General features: G+C 40.3%; 1 protein-coding gene across 2 annotated transcripts in view; it reads right to left on the minus strand.

Annotated features, from left to right (window-relative positions):
- Positions 1 to 1,053: 1,053 nt before the first annotated feature.
- Bard1 (BRCA1 associated RING domain 1) overlaps positions 1,054 to 16,585 on the minus strand; it is a 75,607-nt gene continuing 60,075 nt past the window's right edge. The window contains exons 10-11 of one of the 2 annotated variants that reach the window (NM_007525.3): positions 4,878 to 4,975; positions 1,054 to 4,371 (exon numbers count right to left, since the gene is read on the minus strand). In NM_007525.3, coding sequence (NP_031551.1) covers positions 4,039 to 4,371; positions 4,878 to 4,975 — 431 coding nt within the window. In that variant the 3' untranslated portion in view covers positions 1,054 to 4,038. The remainder of the gene's footprint in view (positions 4,372 to 4,877; positions 4,976 to 16,585) is intronic. The other variant, XM_006495631.4, reaches the window with a different exon arrangement.

The following is a 16,585-nucleotide window of genomic DNA, read 5'->3' on the forward strand; positions in this document are numbered from 1 at the left end:
GACATGGGCTACATCCAAACATTACATCATAACATCATTTTCTATAATGCACTTGACCATCTGTAGATTTCAGTTTCCAAGGGGGTTGTTGGGAACAAATCCCCAGTGATAATGTGGATAGACCATATGCATGCTTAAAGAGAAAAGTTAACTCTGTATTTCCAAATGCCAAATATAAATATAAATATAAATATATAAATATAAATATATAAATATAAATATAAATATAAACATAAACATAAATATAAATATAAATATAAATATATTAGCGTGGCCAGGACTGACTGTGGTGAATGGATCATGTATGTGGCTCTTCTAGGTTTAGAACAAATTGTTCCTAAATCTAAGATTTTTATAAACATTGGCCTGAATATATGTGTGTGTGACCCGGATGTGTCGAATGCTGAAAACGGCGCTGGAGGCCAGGAGGCATCGATCCTATGGAACTGCAGTTACAGACAGTTGGAAGCCGCCATGTGGGTACTGGGAATTGTGCCCAGAACCCTGCAAAAGCAGCCAGGGATCTGAACCCGTGAGCCATGTCTCCACCCCATCTCCTCTTACTCTTTTCAAAATGTCTACAGCAACTACCTGTACTTATAAACACCTTTTCTGAAAAAGCCAAAGATAACAAAGTTAAATCCAGAAAAAGACCTTGAGACCCCACTCACAGCGCCTCATCTAGGCCACATTACTGTAGCCAGCAGGTAAATGCACCCCCACCCCCACCCCCAACGTGTCTCACAAAGTATGAACTAAGGTTAGAAACAAGGTCCTCTTAGCTTTTCTTCTTTGTGGATGTGTGAAATGTACCCGGTGCTTAGGCTGGGACAGCCTTTTTGTGGCACCATGCCCAAAGTGGATGGACCTGGCCCCTATAAGGTCCTCAGGGCAGTGTGGAGGCCTAAGCTTAGATATCAACAATGCTTACATTTATGGATGAATGTAGCTTTGCGGAGCCACACAAAAACCACAGCTGGAAGACTTCTTCACAGGTCAGGTTGAGTCTCATTCTTCAATATCGAAATAAGTCATTTTTACAGAAGATACACATACAAGCACAAATAGTTTTAATGATTTATAAGTTTAAATCCATTAGGAAAAAATAAAAATTACACACATTTCTATAAAAGAAAGTACAGCCTCAAGTGTTAAAAGCTAACATAAACCAACTGCTGATGCTGCTGATGGAAGGAAAATGGCGAATACTACCAGGAAAGTAATGGGCCAACAAACAGTTATTCGGCTATCTCAGAAGCAGGTCTACTGCGATCAGAGACTGGAGTATCCCTAAATGGAGAGAAGAGCAAACAGAGCACTTGGAAGCCCTTGATGCCAAGTCTCGGCAGCAAGCAGCAGTGTGGGAAGAAAGCAGTAATGGAGCTGAAGGGTAGTGCGTGAGACAGCGAGCAGCTGAAGAAAACAAAGGCAAACAGCCTGGCAGCACTGCCACTATGAGGACACTGATGAGCTGTCCCTAAAATGGATGCACAACTGTGTGACTTTAGCCTTAAGCTCAGGGAGTGGGCCAAAGATGTCTCCCACTTGCACTCCATCCTTACCTCCCTGAGCAGCCCTGAAAAGCCACCTTAAAGAAGCAGGACATCTGCAACATCTTAACCCTACTCAGTCAAGCTGTTCACATAACCGGATACGTAATGCTGAGGGCTTTTGTCTTTAGAGTTGGTCATTGTGACTGCGCATCTCCTTCAACTGCATTCTCCCTGGCATTCAGAGAAGAGGAGGAGGAGAAAGGGGAAGAAGGAGTTGAAGTTTCAGTGTGAGACCTGCGCTTTTGTGAATTATTCTGAAAATACATTTCTGTTTCAGACAATTTTTTTTAAAAACCAGCATTCAGAGCATTCAAAAATAATACTAGTAGGAAAGAAGGGAAACCGAGAGGAGGTGAGGCAAGAGATTAAAACGTAAACTTTATATGCCCCAGTACAGGGGAACGCCAGGGCCAAAAAAATGGGAATGGGTGGGGAGGGAAGTGGGGGGGGGGGGAGGGTATGGGAGACTTTTGGGATAGCATTGGAAATGTAATTGAGGAAAATACGTAATAAATTAAAAATAAAAAAAAAAATAGGAACAGGAACCTCAAAGGCTTCACAGCAACGAGGCTGTGACCCTGGGCAGGGGTGAGACGCCACACGCAACAGGAAGGAGCTCAACATGTGTGTGTGAAGTAAAGGGAAAACTATCCCTACACCCCAACCCCAGGCCTAAATGGCTTAATCCACATGGCACCCTTCTACCCACCCCTAGATGCAGAAGGAACTGTGTGTCAAACACAGACAAAACCTTATTAGACTGTCCTAACTATTGATCCTGGGAAGCCAGCATGGGGAAACATTGTGTTCACGTCAACATGCCTATTGGCATGAAAAAATAGTATGTCAAAGAAGGATTTATGCAAGGTGCACTTTCAAATGATCAACAGAATCTCAAACTTTCCTAGTAAGTGGATCTTGAAATGACTGGCATCCCAGCTTCCTGGTGTTCTGAGCTGGGGCAACTCCACCCAGGGCTTGTCAAGCTGCCCTCTTCTCCTAAAAACAGAGCTGATGGTTGTCTTAGGACTTCCTTCTGCAAACCATAATGCTGCCAACTCTTTACCTTCTGGGATGATGCATGGAAGAATCCTCTTCTTTAAGACCATTTACAAGTATAGACCCTGTCCACTCACAATGAGGACCTACAGAACAGGCAGAGTAAGCTGCAGTGTGCGCAGGCTCAGGAGTGCCCCCCACACCCCTGCTGGGGCTGCTTCTGTAACAAGAAGAAGCTCTTCTCACTCCCACTGCCTGATTTCCTGCTACAGGGTTTGTGTCGGATATGGTAAAAATGTAGTAAATCAAGCAATCTCCAACTTTTGCCTACCCACCAATCTAGAGGCTGTATAAAAAATTAAAGCTGGGTGAGATCAGGGCTAGCTTGGCTAACTTAGCAAGATTGTCTCAAAGTTGGATATAGTTATGTAGTAGGTAATTGCCTAGCATGCACATGATCCTGACTTCCATACCCAGTAGCACAAATAAAAGGGAGGAAAGGAGAGAGGAAAAGGAAGGAAGGAAGGAAGGGAGGGAGGGAGGGAGGGAGGGAGGGAGGGAGGGAGGGAAGGAGGGAGAAAGGGAATGAGAGAAGGGATTAAAACCTTCAAGGACTTATTTTAGTAATTTCCAGAAAGATTTACCAAAACCAGATTGCTTATAATCTAATGAGTTAACATTTGTCAGTGTTCTAAACTGGCAAGACATTCTAAGCAGTGACGCTAAAATAAGTTACAGAAAAAAGGTGTGCACAGCGCACAGTAGGCAGACAGCAAATGTACACAGTGAGAGCATACCGCTGATTTTACCACTAACATTCAGTGCTTCGAATCATGATTTCCTAATGCATACACAAGATTATTTTTAAATAAATAAAAAAAAAAAACACAATGGAAAGCCAAGAAAACACAAGAAACTAAAATACAACATAAGAAAAGGATAACTCCAGATAGAGCTTTTTGCCTACACTGGCACATTTACATAAATGCTCTATTATCATTATAAAAAGGGCAGAATAAATCATATGATGATATTCTGTTTACTAAAGGATGCTAAATTAATAATACACCACGTGGATTTAACAAGTAGTTTGATGCTATCTCACTTATTAATCTTCGACAGATGTTGAGAAAGCTGAAAGACATGATCAATCAAAAAAAAAAAAAAAAAAAAAAACACAGGCCACATGTAAAATAAGTTCCTAGTGTGGAACCTGTGCCTCCCACATAGGTGATGAAGACCCTAAGACTTGAGTTATAGCCCCCACCCTTAAAAAAGAACAACAACAAAAATATCTTAAAAGCAGTTTAGGCATCAAAATGAATTCCTAATCTACTATCAATTGTTTTATTTTGCAATTCAAAGGGGGAAGAAATATGAATGGTTCTACCTATTCATAAAAACATGAATGACCAGAAATATCACAATGGCCGTTGTTCTTACAAACCATGCATGTCCAACTTAAAATGTTCACCTGGTATGACATTCAGCTGTCAAGAGGAAGCAATTCAAAGGCCATTATACAGCTGATAAGCCAGGTGGACGGAGCCATCCAGACTTTGCCCTGCCGAACCCTCTCTGGGTGACAGTTAAACAGGTCTTCGTAGACGATGTACTGCGTACAGAAGCGCTGATCCGACTCAGGCTTGGCATGGTATGCAACCGTGTTGATGGTCTGAGTCACATCACTGTCTGGCTTGGGCTTGCGACTCAGGACTTTGCCTCCTGCTGCAGCAATGAGCTTAAGGAGGTCATCCCTTGGATGATGCTTGAAGTTTCCCCCCAAAAAGAAGTAGCATCCATCAAACAGCTTTGGCAACTGAAATAACAAGAAAGTAACTGTTAAAAGAAGATCAAAATATTTTCAAACACTGTCTATGAATGAAGGACATAAGAACAATAGTCACGTGTCAGAAAGAGCCAATTAGAAACTGTCTTTGTCATTTCTACTATAGTTACATATATCAACAGAATAATGGAATATTGTCCATTAAAGCTGCAGTATGTGGCAATAAAGACATATGGTAACTAAATCCGAGCAGCAGCTGTAAGTCTTCTTTCAAGCTACTTCCTGTATCTGAGATTTACCTCAGATTCTGAAAGCTTTATGGGAATGTTCAAGATGCCAAAAATCCATTAACAGTATGAAATTATTACCTTCTGGATTTTACTGCGCACCGTGATCATCTTTCAGAATCAAGTGCTTGAAATAAGCACAATTAAAATTTTAATCAGTCACCTGAACTGGATGAGAGGGCAAAGTTTTCCCGATGATGATAATGACACGAAGCCCTAAGAACAAGCAAGTATGTAAAAGGAAAATACCAGCTGCTCTCTGTTGAGCCTGCTCCTCTGTGGACCTCCAGGAACTTCATACTTTTCTTCCTGCTCACGTACTTTGCTGTCCAGACAGGCTTTCACCCCTGACAAAAAATAAGGTAGAATCAAGTAAGTAGCACATGAGCATATGTGAAGTCTGTCTAATTAGTCTCTTCTTTATGGCTGGCCTAAATATTCTGAAATCTTCCAACCCCAATTATACTAAAAGAAACTATAATAAAGGGAGGGCTGGAGAGACAGCTCAGCAGGTGAACAGTATGCCTGTAAGCATAGGAAGGTGAGTTGGATCCCCAGTGGGTGTGGCAGCTTGTACCTGTGCTAGAGTTTGGAGAGCAAGCAGATCCCCCAGAGGTCAGTGGTCAGCTAGTCTAGCCAAAATGATAGCTTCTAGGAGAGAAACTATCTCAAACAAATACAGTGGAGGATGACAGAGGAAGAGACCCCAAGTCAGCCTCTGGCATCAATGCATGAACACACAAGTCACTGCACCTACACACATAGTGATATCACACACACACACACACACACACACACACACACACACACACACCACATCCCACATAGAAAAACAGAAAGAAAGTATGAGAAAGCTAGCTTTCTATACTTAAAATAAATGGAAGAAAGCCTTCCTTCCTATGTGAGATTTTAAGCAATTAGTATGCTCAGTCCAGTCTAAACTGAGCATTTAACAAATGTTGGCTCATTTTGGCAGTTACATGTATGGTTGGTCTTTAAAAGTCCAGTGATCCCACATGCCCATATGTACAAAGACACATGTGCATACACACATACACACACACACACACACACACACACACACACACACACGTGTCATGTGGCACTCAGATATCAAGATATAATTTGAGAAACAGTGTAGATAATTAGGCGATTTCTTTGTTTATAAACATCGCTGAGTACACTTTAAATTAAAATTCCTATGATGTCACTAAATTGACCTACTCTACAAATGTATGTTTCTAGTCCAGCATTGACCATAATGCCATTATGTGTTGTGTGATCCTGTGAACATGTGGACATTTGTTGCCTGTAAATGGTCTTAGTGAATCATCACTGACTTTTAGTTAAACCTCTATAGAGAGTATAAAAAAAAAAGTCCAGTGATCCAATGAGAGTGCTTTTGTCTACAGCACCACCCTCAGCCAACCACACAACAGGACCTTAGCAGGACCTGTGAAAATAAATACTGAGCAGAGCCCACGAGCTGCCTGGGAACTGACAGCACTCCTGTAGAGGAGTTGGCTTGATATTCCCTGGAGAAAGAATCCTTCTGATGGACTGCACCAGAGTGTTTATAGTTTAAGCTGAAAAGGAATGAGCTATTGCTGTCTAGTGAATAGGAAATCCCTAAGCAGGGACATCAGCAGTCACCCATCAATGCCTGGCTGTATTCTAGAAATAATACGCCCAATACTAATAACAGAGGAGAATAGGACCTAAGCAGCAACATCTTACCTGTGGAGGAGGAGAAGGGAGAGAAAGAGGAGAAGGAAGAGGAGGAGGAGGAGGAGGAGGAGGTAGAGGTGGTGGTGGTGGGGTGTGTGTGTGTGTGTGTGTGTGAGAGAGAGAGAGAGAGAGAGATACTGCTAGGTTTAATGCATACAACTAAGTTTGAGATACGAAGTCAAATGACTTATTGCTTTAGTAAAACTTCATAAACTCATAAGGTTAGCTTTGTTGCCTATGAAAGAAAAAAAGAATTAGGAACACCACCCATCTCACCATACCAGCCATTGTTTTTATGCATAAACGAGGTAACCTAGATCCATAGACAAATGCCACAGATCCTCTCCTGTCAACAGTTTCTAGCCTCAGCACCTCAGATTGCATACACAACATGACGTAACCACAGACATCAGGAATGTATAGACCTTAGATGGGGTGGGGGAGCCTTGGTAGAGAACAGGATATAAGTGCAATGTAGTGGGAATTGCAGTAACAGGGAGGAGTTCCCACGAGGAGGAGGGAGAGTGGTCAATGCAGATGGAGGAGTAGAGGTGGGGGACAAATAATGCCAAGACTGCTTGATAAAGCCTCAAGGAATATTATTTTATATTTACCTAAAATTATATATATATAAAATGCATACATGTGTGTGTGTACATATATACTTTTGTACGTGCATACATAAGGAGGTTAAGCCAGTTGGGCTGGTAATACTCCACCTGAAAAACCACAGACTAACCAAACCCCTAGTGCTAGACACCAGACTCCTTCTGAGGAATATCAGGGTAGTCCAAGTGACTTTCAAAGCAATATATCAATAGCCAAGCTGAATTTGACCTGAAAGTGTCTTTCCTTCAAAAAAGTTTCATGGTTCCAGAAAATACTATGCAAGTTGCCAAAAGATGTAGGCAATTAAACTACCCAGCTACAACACATATGAGCCTGACAACTACTAGCATGGCAACATATGCATAAAGATGTCAATCAACAGCTGTGCAGTTGGACTTAAGGCCCATTCATCAGGAGGGAAACTGTACCCAGAGGAAACCTAGCCAGCTTTCTGGGGCTAGTGAGGTCATGGGCCTGAACTTAATAATGAATCTTCTACCCCGGCTCTGCTCAGCCAGAGTGATTCCTTACCATATTCCAAATATGATCCTTACACCCACAGATAAGCTCAACAAGGCTTCTCTTTACAGCAAATGAGGACAGGACCGTCACAAAAATTCACAGCAGGTGATGATACAGAGATCAAGATATTGTGGTGAGCCCATGGCAACATCTACATCACAGCTTCTGCATCTTATGAGTCAGGGAAATCACAGAAGGGGTAGAGGACTCTAAGACCCAGGATCCCAGGAAGTATGTTGTCTCTTATAGACAGCGGGCAGGAGCCATAGTACTACAATGAACATGTGAATGTGGAAGAGGAAAAGTTGTGAGGTCTCACCCTAAACAAAGAATTACAGGCAACTATAGCCTACTGGGAGGAGAATCAGCATCTCCAGGGCATGAGCTTCCTAATGGGTTGATCAGCCTTGAAACCACACATACACAAACAACAAAAACCGACTTGGCAGGTTCTATTTATATCTCCTTGTGCATACAGATATTTATCTGTGTATTCAACAAATATAAAAGCAAATGAGATTATCAATTGAGAGTGGGAGACATTGAAGGGGTTTGGAGGAGGGTGCCTAAGAGGGGCTAAAGGAAGAAAAGGAAGAGGAAAACCGATATAATTATATTTTGAGTAAAGGCATTATAAATAAACTTGAAAATAAAGGGTCTATCACAAAACTGAAAAAAAATTGCAAAATGGATCTTATAATATACTATTTTCACTATAAAAACAAACTATCCAGACCATTTTCTATTTACCTTAGAGATTACTTCACTCAAAGATGTGAGTTTTACCACTGAGAAAACAACAGAAAAAGTATGAACAATTTAAAAACAAACACCAAACAAAAAACCACTGAATAATGTTTATCCAGAAGAAAACTTTATCTATACCAACATATACTGAGAATTAGAAAGATATGCTAGAAATATATGAACATTCTAATAGGGGCACTGCCAGTGATTAGATGCCACTGAAGGACAACACCTCAGTCTGCAACTCTGCAGAGGGCCATAAGAGGCTCACTTCTGAGCAGAACTGGCCCAGAACCAAGTATCAATCTGCCATCAGCACCACAACTGTCCCATGTTGTGATTAAAACAAACAGAATCTTGTGAGCATGAGAAGAGGAAAGCCGTATTGACAGGACAGAGGTGACATGTAAGACAATCCGTACTTTCCAAGAGTGAGTGACAGCCCACTTTGGCATGGCCTAGACTTCGAGGCACCCATCATTAAGGCTTCTTTTCTATTACCCCAAACTAGAAAGATGATAAAACATCCATGAGTTAACCTGAACACATGGAGGAAGGGACAGAAACTGAAGATCCTGACATCCTTAACAGAAAACAAACATGGTTTGAGCTCTGGTATGGCAAGCTCATTGATAAGTAAAGAAAGCAGGCGTTGCCCACTGCTCACAGCCTTCCTCCACAGGGCATCTGCAGCTGTACTGTAAACACCTACTATTTACAAAATGAATTACTCATGGCTCTGTAGAGAACACGTTTTTAAGTTTTGGTTGCAAAAACTAATCTTCAATTTTCATTAAATTTGGAAGGCTTTAACGGAGTGCTCAACTAAAGTGAATCTAACGCCACAGCTCTCTCTTCCTCTGTCAATAAACACTCCATTATAAAGCCACTTCAAAGGCCCATGTGAAATCTTCCTCATGTCCAAGGCATGAAGGATGGCAGTCCTATGGATGGATGGATAAGCTCCAGCCGAGGCACTCACAGGAGAGAGGGCAGGTCTCCTCCTACTCAGCAGTTTTTAGAGCCCAGGAGGACTTGCATTTCTATTAGAAAGACAATGGTGGGGCTCAGGTCAAGGGTGCAGTCAGACACAAGCACAGCCATGCCCTTGACACTCACCTTTCCCTCTTGGCCAGTCTAATTGCAAACCTTCAGAAGAACAGGTTATATCTGGTTGACAGAGGTAATTTAAGAAAAAACATTTCCATTACATTTCACATTTAGTTTAGATATACTAAAAGCAAAAGTAATTGGACTTTTTTAGTAAAAATATTTGAATGCATACTTATTTCTAAAACACAATTCTAGACCAATTTACCTTCATTTTTAAAAAATTGCTGCTGATACATTCTAGAAGTATTAGTGGTTTTGCTATGGTAGAGAAGTAAGATGCAAAATTTGTAGTATGGCAGGAAATTATGCACAGCTAGAGTTTTAATTCTTTCATCCAATAAAATATTAAATATTGAGAAGAAAACTAGAATATCATTAAGGAAATATAAAAAAGCTGAAGTGTTTATTGTTATTTCCTTGGGTACAGATGAATTGACGAAGAGAAGCGTACTGTTTTACTCCTAACACCTGTAAATCTTTCTCAAAACATCTCTCTCATTCGTTTTCATTAGTGAAAAGCCATCTCACTAACATTATTTTATGAAATCTATGGATGTTGTGTAATCTAATAATTCATCCCAGGAGCAGGGTGCACTGTTATAATCCAAATGCATAAACATTGTCTAACACTCTGAAAACATTAATTTCCCACTATTTAAATAATAAAATACTAATGAGCACGGGGCCTAACCAAAGAACTTTAAAAGGAATGTATTTCTTACGGATATAAACTATGTACTAATGGTTTCTGATGAAATTACAGGGGAAAAAGACAAAACACTTCCAAGTACAATGCACTGCACTGTTTTCCTTTTAGATAGCATTTTTAACTGTTTTAGTCGTTCTTACTTACTTTGTGGGTGTGGGTGTGGGCGTGAATGCACACGCATGTGAAGTCAGAGACAACTCGCTCGCAGGAGCTGCTTCTCTCCTACCACAGGGGCCCAGGGACCAAACTCAGATCATTAGACTGATAGCTGCTCCGCCAATCCTGGAGTGCTGTTTCTCTAGTTCTAATGCCCAACGATACTGCCACTGCTCCAAGGAAAGCCCTGACAATCTTAGGGACTGCGGCTACTATGCATGTTTTATTGTGTGTACAGTAGTGGTTTGGTAGACACTCCTTACCTGCAGCAGTCCTGGTCTAGAAAGAAGCTGCAAACACTGAATACGGTGACTGGAAATGCTCTGCTGTGCTCCTGGACATTTTTGTAAACTGATGAAGACTTCCTGTTCTGGGTGTTTAAAAATCACCATAGTTCTTGCACAGTAGCATTCATTAGCATTGGAGCTACATTAAACTTTGGGCCTGAGTAAGGTTCCCCTTCCAACCGCTAGGGGGCTACTTTAAGTGTGGCCTCAACAACAGAGTCACATGTGAGAAGCAAGCTCTGCACGCTCTGCTGCGTCCGAAGTCCAGCTGAATGGAGAAGGCAGGACTCACACGCTGGCTATCAGCTGGGACAATGCGCTTTTGCACCCAAGCCCTAAGGTACCCCACATGTCTACAAAGGCTTTTAAGTACTGACTTGGGGATTTACAAAATTTTAGCATGTAGAGCAAATTCAAAAATGTAAACTGCACAAACAATAGGATTTACTGTGTGCTCTTTCCATTTCAGGAGGAGAAATAAAGCACAAAGGACTTAGCTGGTTCCAAGCCATTCAGCTGCTGTGGCAGGATGGGAATCTAAACCCAAGTCTGCTCAGCTTTCGAAAGCCAATGCATTTTACATACAAAAATATATAAGTTTTTGGTATGCAAGCTAAACTTTGGACTCTAAAAGGGGTGATTGTGAATATTTCAAATGATTTTAAGCTGCTTTTAGTATTCCAAGATGTTGCATATTATAAAAAAGGAAAATGCTAGCAACTGAATACCCCATTTCTCCCAAAGCTGAGTGCTGTCAATATAATGTTTCCCTTCATTTAGGATTGTTAATGTGTATTCAATTCAACGCTAAGGGACTAGAGAGCTGCTTCAGAGGCTTAGAGACCTTGCTCTTATTGCAGAGGGTTTAGATTCCACACCCGCATCAGGCAGTTCACAGCTGCCTGTAGCTGCAGATCTGGTGGATCCAACATCCTCTTCTGGCTTCTGTGGGCACCTGAACATACATGTTCATATGTGCACATAAATAAAAATAAAATACAACAGTTAAGAAACTTCCCATAATTCCTTACTTGTATAATTATTAATTTGTTAGGTTTGCCCGTGTTTTGATGTTCAATAATCTTTTGCCCAGTTTTTAAGATTGTATCATTTGAGTTTGCTGAGCTGAAGTCCTGAATCTTATTGTTCTAAACTTATAAATTGTTGTTTGGCATGCAATGAAGTATTTTAAATAGCATTATTTTAAATAACTATTGGTTAAAATGCTACCTAATGTAGTTAATATTAATATATTAACTTTGGTCGGGTATGACAGCTCAAATCTGGAATTTCAACACTGGGAGGCTGAGGCAGGAGGACCAGCTGTGAGTTTGAGGCCACAGTAAGTTTGAGTACAGCCTCAGCTAAAGAATGAGATTATGTTTCCACAAAATAAGGCGCGCGCGTGTGTGTGTGTGTGTGTGTGTGTGTGTGTGTGTGTGTGTAAAATGAAGTTTCCTATGTGTGTGTGTGTGTGTGTGTGTGTGTGTGTGTGTGTAAAATGAAGTTTCCTATACATTGAAAATGAGACTCATAATTTGTGCCTAGGTCAATACTACCCTAGCAACAATGCTCAGTATGCTGGTCACATACTGTTTGTATATAAAATAGGAACCTAAAAGGAACTACCAGTATAACAAAATCATCAACAAACCCATTCCTTTATATGTAAGCTATTATTTTCATTTTTTTATCAGTTAGGCATCCACGCATCCACTCCTCATTCTATCTGCAGAGCAGTACTATCTTTAGGTGAACAACTACAACAATGCCTACTGTATCAGGAGTAGCCAGCAGACACAGTGGACTGTGCCTATGGGCTGCTTTATCCGTTTATGAGTTTATATAGCTTATTATTTTAACTCCCACAATGGTATCTGTTGCTTCTAACAATGTGCTGCTGCAAGTAAACAGAACAGAGCATAGACAGAGCAGGGTCTGCTAAGTACCACACTGGGAGACGGGAGATGGGAGACCGAGAACACCAACAACTGAGAAGGTAGCTTAGTTTCCTATCAGAAGGGACGCACGCTACTGTAGTGGTTGTACTTTGGTTCATAAAATCTTCAGCTTTGTAGTAGGTGATAAGTAGACAAGCTAGTTTTTTATTTTTAATTGGAAAAAATAAGATGAGCATTTACAAGTTGGAAAAAAAACAGATACTGATTTCCTGAAGAGCAAGCAATGTTGATGGTTGTGCTAAGTCCACAGATACAGTCTACTGTGTGGCTTCATGTCCACACATGTTCCTCTCGTAAAGATTTACTAATAATATGTGACAACCTGACATTGGTAGTACTATGCACATAGAACTAAGCTAACATGCTGAGGCAAGTCACCATGGTGTGGTATTGTCACCACGGGGCTAAAACACCTGGAAATACAGAGGACCATCTACAACTAGGGCTGTGTTTCAAGATCATCCTTCAAACCATTTCTGCACACGACCCTGAAGTAAGCGAATCATTTATACTTTAATAACCAATGTGAGGCACAGCCTTAGGGGACAAGAGCACAAGGTAGTATGTGCAGGTTCTCTGACATTCACTTTTGCTATATAAAGACAGGAAATCGTCCTTTTTCCTGCAAGAATTAGGGAGAAAGTAGCTAAAAGTAAGTCTTCATTTGTTGTCATCATATGATCATATGCACAAACTGTTCTGTTGCCTCTGTCCATCCCCATCAATATCTTGAATCTCTAGCCATTTCATTTGTTAATTGTCTGAGTTTGTCAGGTGATACCGTTCTGCTGGACTGACATGGCCATCACCATCCTTGTCAGAGACTTGGAACACTTTACAGATTTCTTCTTTGCTATCTGTATCTTTCCCTTTTCTAGCCACCATGACTTAATATTTTGGGAAATGAATGATGCCATTCCATCAACATGCATTCTTGGACCATATCCTGCAATTCGGCGTCTACTGGGTTTTAACACAGCAACCTCATGGCAACCCCAAGTTCCTTTGTTTCAGTGGTATCATTGCCATCCTTCCCAGACAGAGACTCAGCTGCCTTGAGTTCAGCAATCTGTTCTTTGTGATCAGCCTTAGTGTACATAAGAGAAGAACAGGGGCAGGAGAGGGCAGCTGTACAGGCACAGGGACTGAGCACTGGACGCCTCCACTGCCGCAGCTATCCCACAGGTATGCTGCGCTATCCTCCCCAGACAAGAGACTCCAAATGCAGAAACGTTCAGTGGTCTGGTCTAACTGCAATTACTGAGCTGATCAAACACTCCTCTGATATTCTCTTATTCCAGGAAACTGCTCAAGTCTCTGCCACCCAGTACCAGCTAAGAATTTGAATTAAGTCTAGAAGATATTTGAATGGCAACAAAGTCCTTTTATAAAGTTGCTATCACAGCACAGAAACCCTTTGGGAAGTTTTGAAAGCCAAACAACATCTCCTCCTAAGGTTCCAACTCAAACACCTAGTCAGACCAAACATTATAGAAATCCTCATGGATTTAATTGCTTTTCCTGGGGACTCAATGAGATTAAAACTTAAATATTCTCCGACTCCTGACCAGCCTTTTTTTAAGTCTCGTTATTGAGCATGTTAAAAACATCATCTAAACAAACAGCAGCTATCTCTATTTAAAATTGTTATGTGCTGCTTCTCTTGTAGTAGATCACATGATCCATTTCTTAAGGATTAAAGAGGAAAACAGTCATTTTTGAGAGATTATCCCAAAAGCACAATAAACAGTAGAAAGTACTAAGGACTCTGAAGACAGAAGGGATGGAGATAATAAATACATTTATCCCTGCCTTTAATGGTCAATGAGTTTATGTGATCTGCTACCAAAACTGTCACTGTCAATCTGGTTTCCCAAGTTCTAGAATGAAAACACATTTGAAGATACACTATTCAATAGATATTTTCCATAATTAAAACTTCAGTGCTTATGAACTTCCTTTTTAGATTAATCAACGAAACAGATTCACTAAGTAAGTAATGAACATACATGAGATACTCTAAGGTGAACTTTCAGAAATTAAATGACATAGTAATATCACCAATGAAATGAAAGCATAGATTAACCAAATATCCCCCAGTGTAGGGGAATGCCAGGGCTGGAAGGTGGGAGTGGGTAGGTGGAGGAGGAGCACCCACATAGAGGCAGGGGGAAGGGGGAACGGATAGGGAGTTTCTAATGGGAGACCTAGAAAGGGGATAACATTTCAAATGTAAATAAAATATGCAATAAACTCAAGAGATCCACCTACCTACCTACCTCTCTCTCTCTAAACCAATTATTTTATAACCATCATAAATGATGAGGCTATGATTTGCTACTAAAAGTTTGGCAGAAAGACCTTATATATTTCCTTTACAAGAAAAAACAAAATTGAGATCACAATCTTGCTTGTTTTCTCCACGAGTAATTTTCAAAGAAAATTAACGTCATAGTTCTACATGTAAACAGACTTCCTCGTTTACCAGAACTATGCACACTTTGAATGTGTCAAGCCACTATTCTTATATGATGTATGATTTATTTCATCTTTGTTATGCTGAATATATTCTATTAAGATTTTATCTGGAGTTATCACTTCACAGGGACAAAGGAACAAGTCACCTGTGCAGACACTTTTTTAGTGAATCAGATGAAGTCCTGACCATGCCTACTATTTATGCCAGTTTTCTTTGAGCCTGACACTGAGTGATTTTTCTGTGTGCAGGAGATGCACAATCCCCCAAGTATTACTGAGCTCAAATTCATTAATATGAAGTCATTAGGGTAGCTCTGGCCACCATGGCAAGACCAAGGATCTTTGCACACTCAGGCAGCTTATAACTGTTAGGGCTACGTTGGTATTTTTAAAAAAGAAATTTATATTATACAGAAAACTGTTCCTTTATTCTAAACTGTTAGCCTGCATTCTTGTCTCTAGTTCATAAAAACATAACTTATAGATATATCTTCATTATAGATGCATGAACCAGTGGTGATCATTAATCTATATTGAGCTGAATCATTTTTCTCAAGTCTGAGAAAAAAGGATTAACAAATGAAGTAGAGTAAAAAGAAGTGCCCTGAACGGACAGTTACACATATTAATAAAGAATGCAAACACATGAAGAGAGCTAAAGCTATGATCTGCTGAGTGTCCACACTAGAGAAGATTTGTCTTACAGGGAAAGCAAAACCAAACACACAAACACCGTGTCTTTACTCTCTTCAAAAGCTACAACAACACAGGTGCAGATTTTAACAAAGAGTTATCCTTCTGGGGCTTCTGGCTCTTCCTAAAGAGAGAACATGGAATTTAAAATTGCAGTAAGCCAACAAATTTCCTTTAAGAAACTTAAAATACTAAGTGTCACTCCACCTCAAAGCCAACAGTCTAAATAGATATGGCATTAGAATTAAGTAGGAATTTATGTCACTCGGAAAGACAATAAATAAACATCCACGGAGTTCTTGACTGGTTCAGTTAAAAATCAACACTCGGGCTGTAAAACCAAAGGAATCTTTCCTTGAAAACGCTTCTATATAGGTGCTCAGTCAGACAGGAAGAGCCATTCTACACGAAGACAAAGTGGGAAACTCCAAAGTGCATCACCACAGTTTCTCCAGGGCCAGGTGACAGGCAGCTCACGGCGTGAAAGAGCAAGAGTGGCCCAATGATGAAATGAACGAAGGCTCAGGGGAGAAAAGAAAACCATTCAGGCTCTGTTGCTGCGATCCAAGCCATGTGTTGGCCCTAGCTTGTCCAGAGACAAAAACCAACCAACACATATGTCATCATCACAAAAGAGCAAACAAATCCCATTATGAAACGTATTAGTATATCATAAAAAAATTTTAAACAAAACTTGGGTATCAGTACTGACACATATACTATGAATAATAGTATTAAAATTGTCTTATGTTTAAAGAACAAATTGTCTAACGCCCAAAGATTCTCATGATAATTAGAAAACTTTTGCTCAGTGGTTTTAAGTCAATTATCTTTTTAAAAAAGTGTTTATGTATTTTTCTATATCTGCAATATAAACTATTATATCAGTTGGGTAACAATTACAAATTGTTACAGTTTACAAATGGCTCCCACCATGCATGTTTTCTGTCATAT

Source organism: Mus musculus, chromosome 1, assembly GCF_000001635.26.
Source record: "Mus musculus strain C57BL/6J chromosome 1, GRCm38.p6 C57BL/6J".
NCBI lineage: Eukaryota > Metazoa > Chordata > Mammalia > Rodentia > Muridae > Mus > Mus musculus.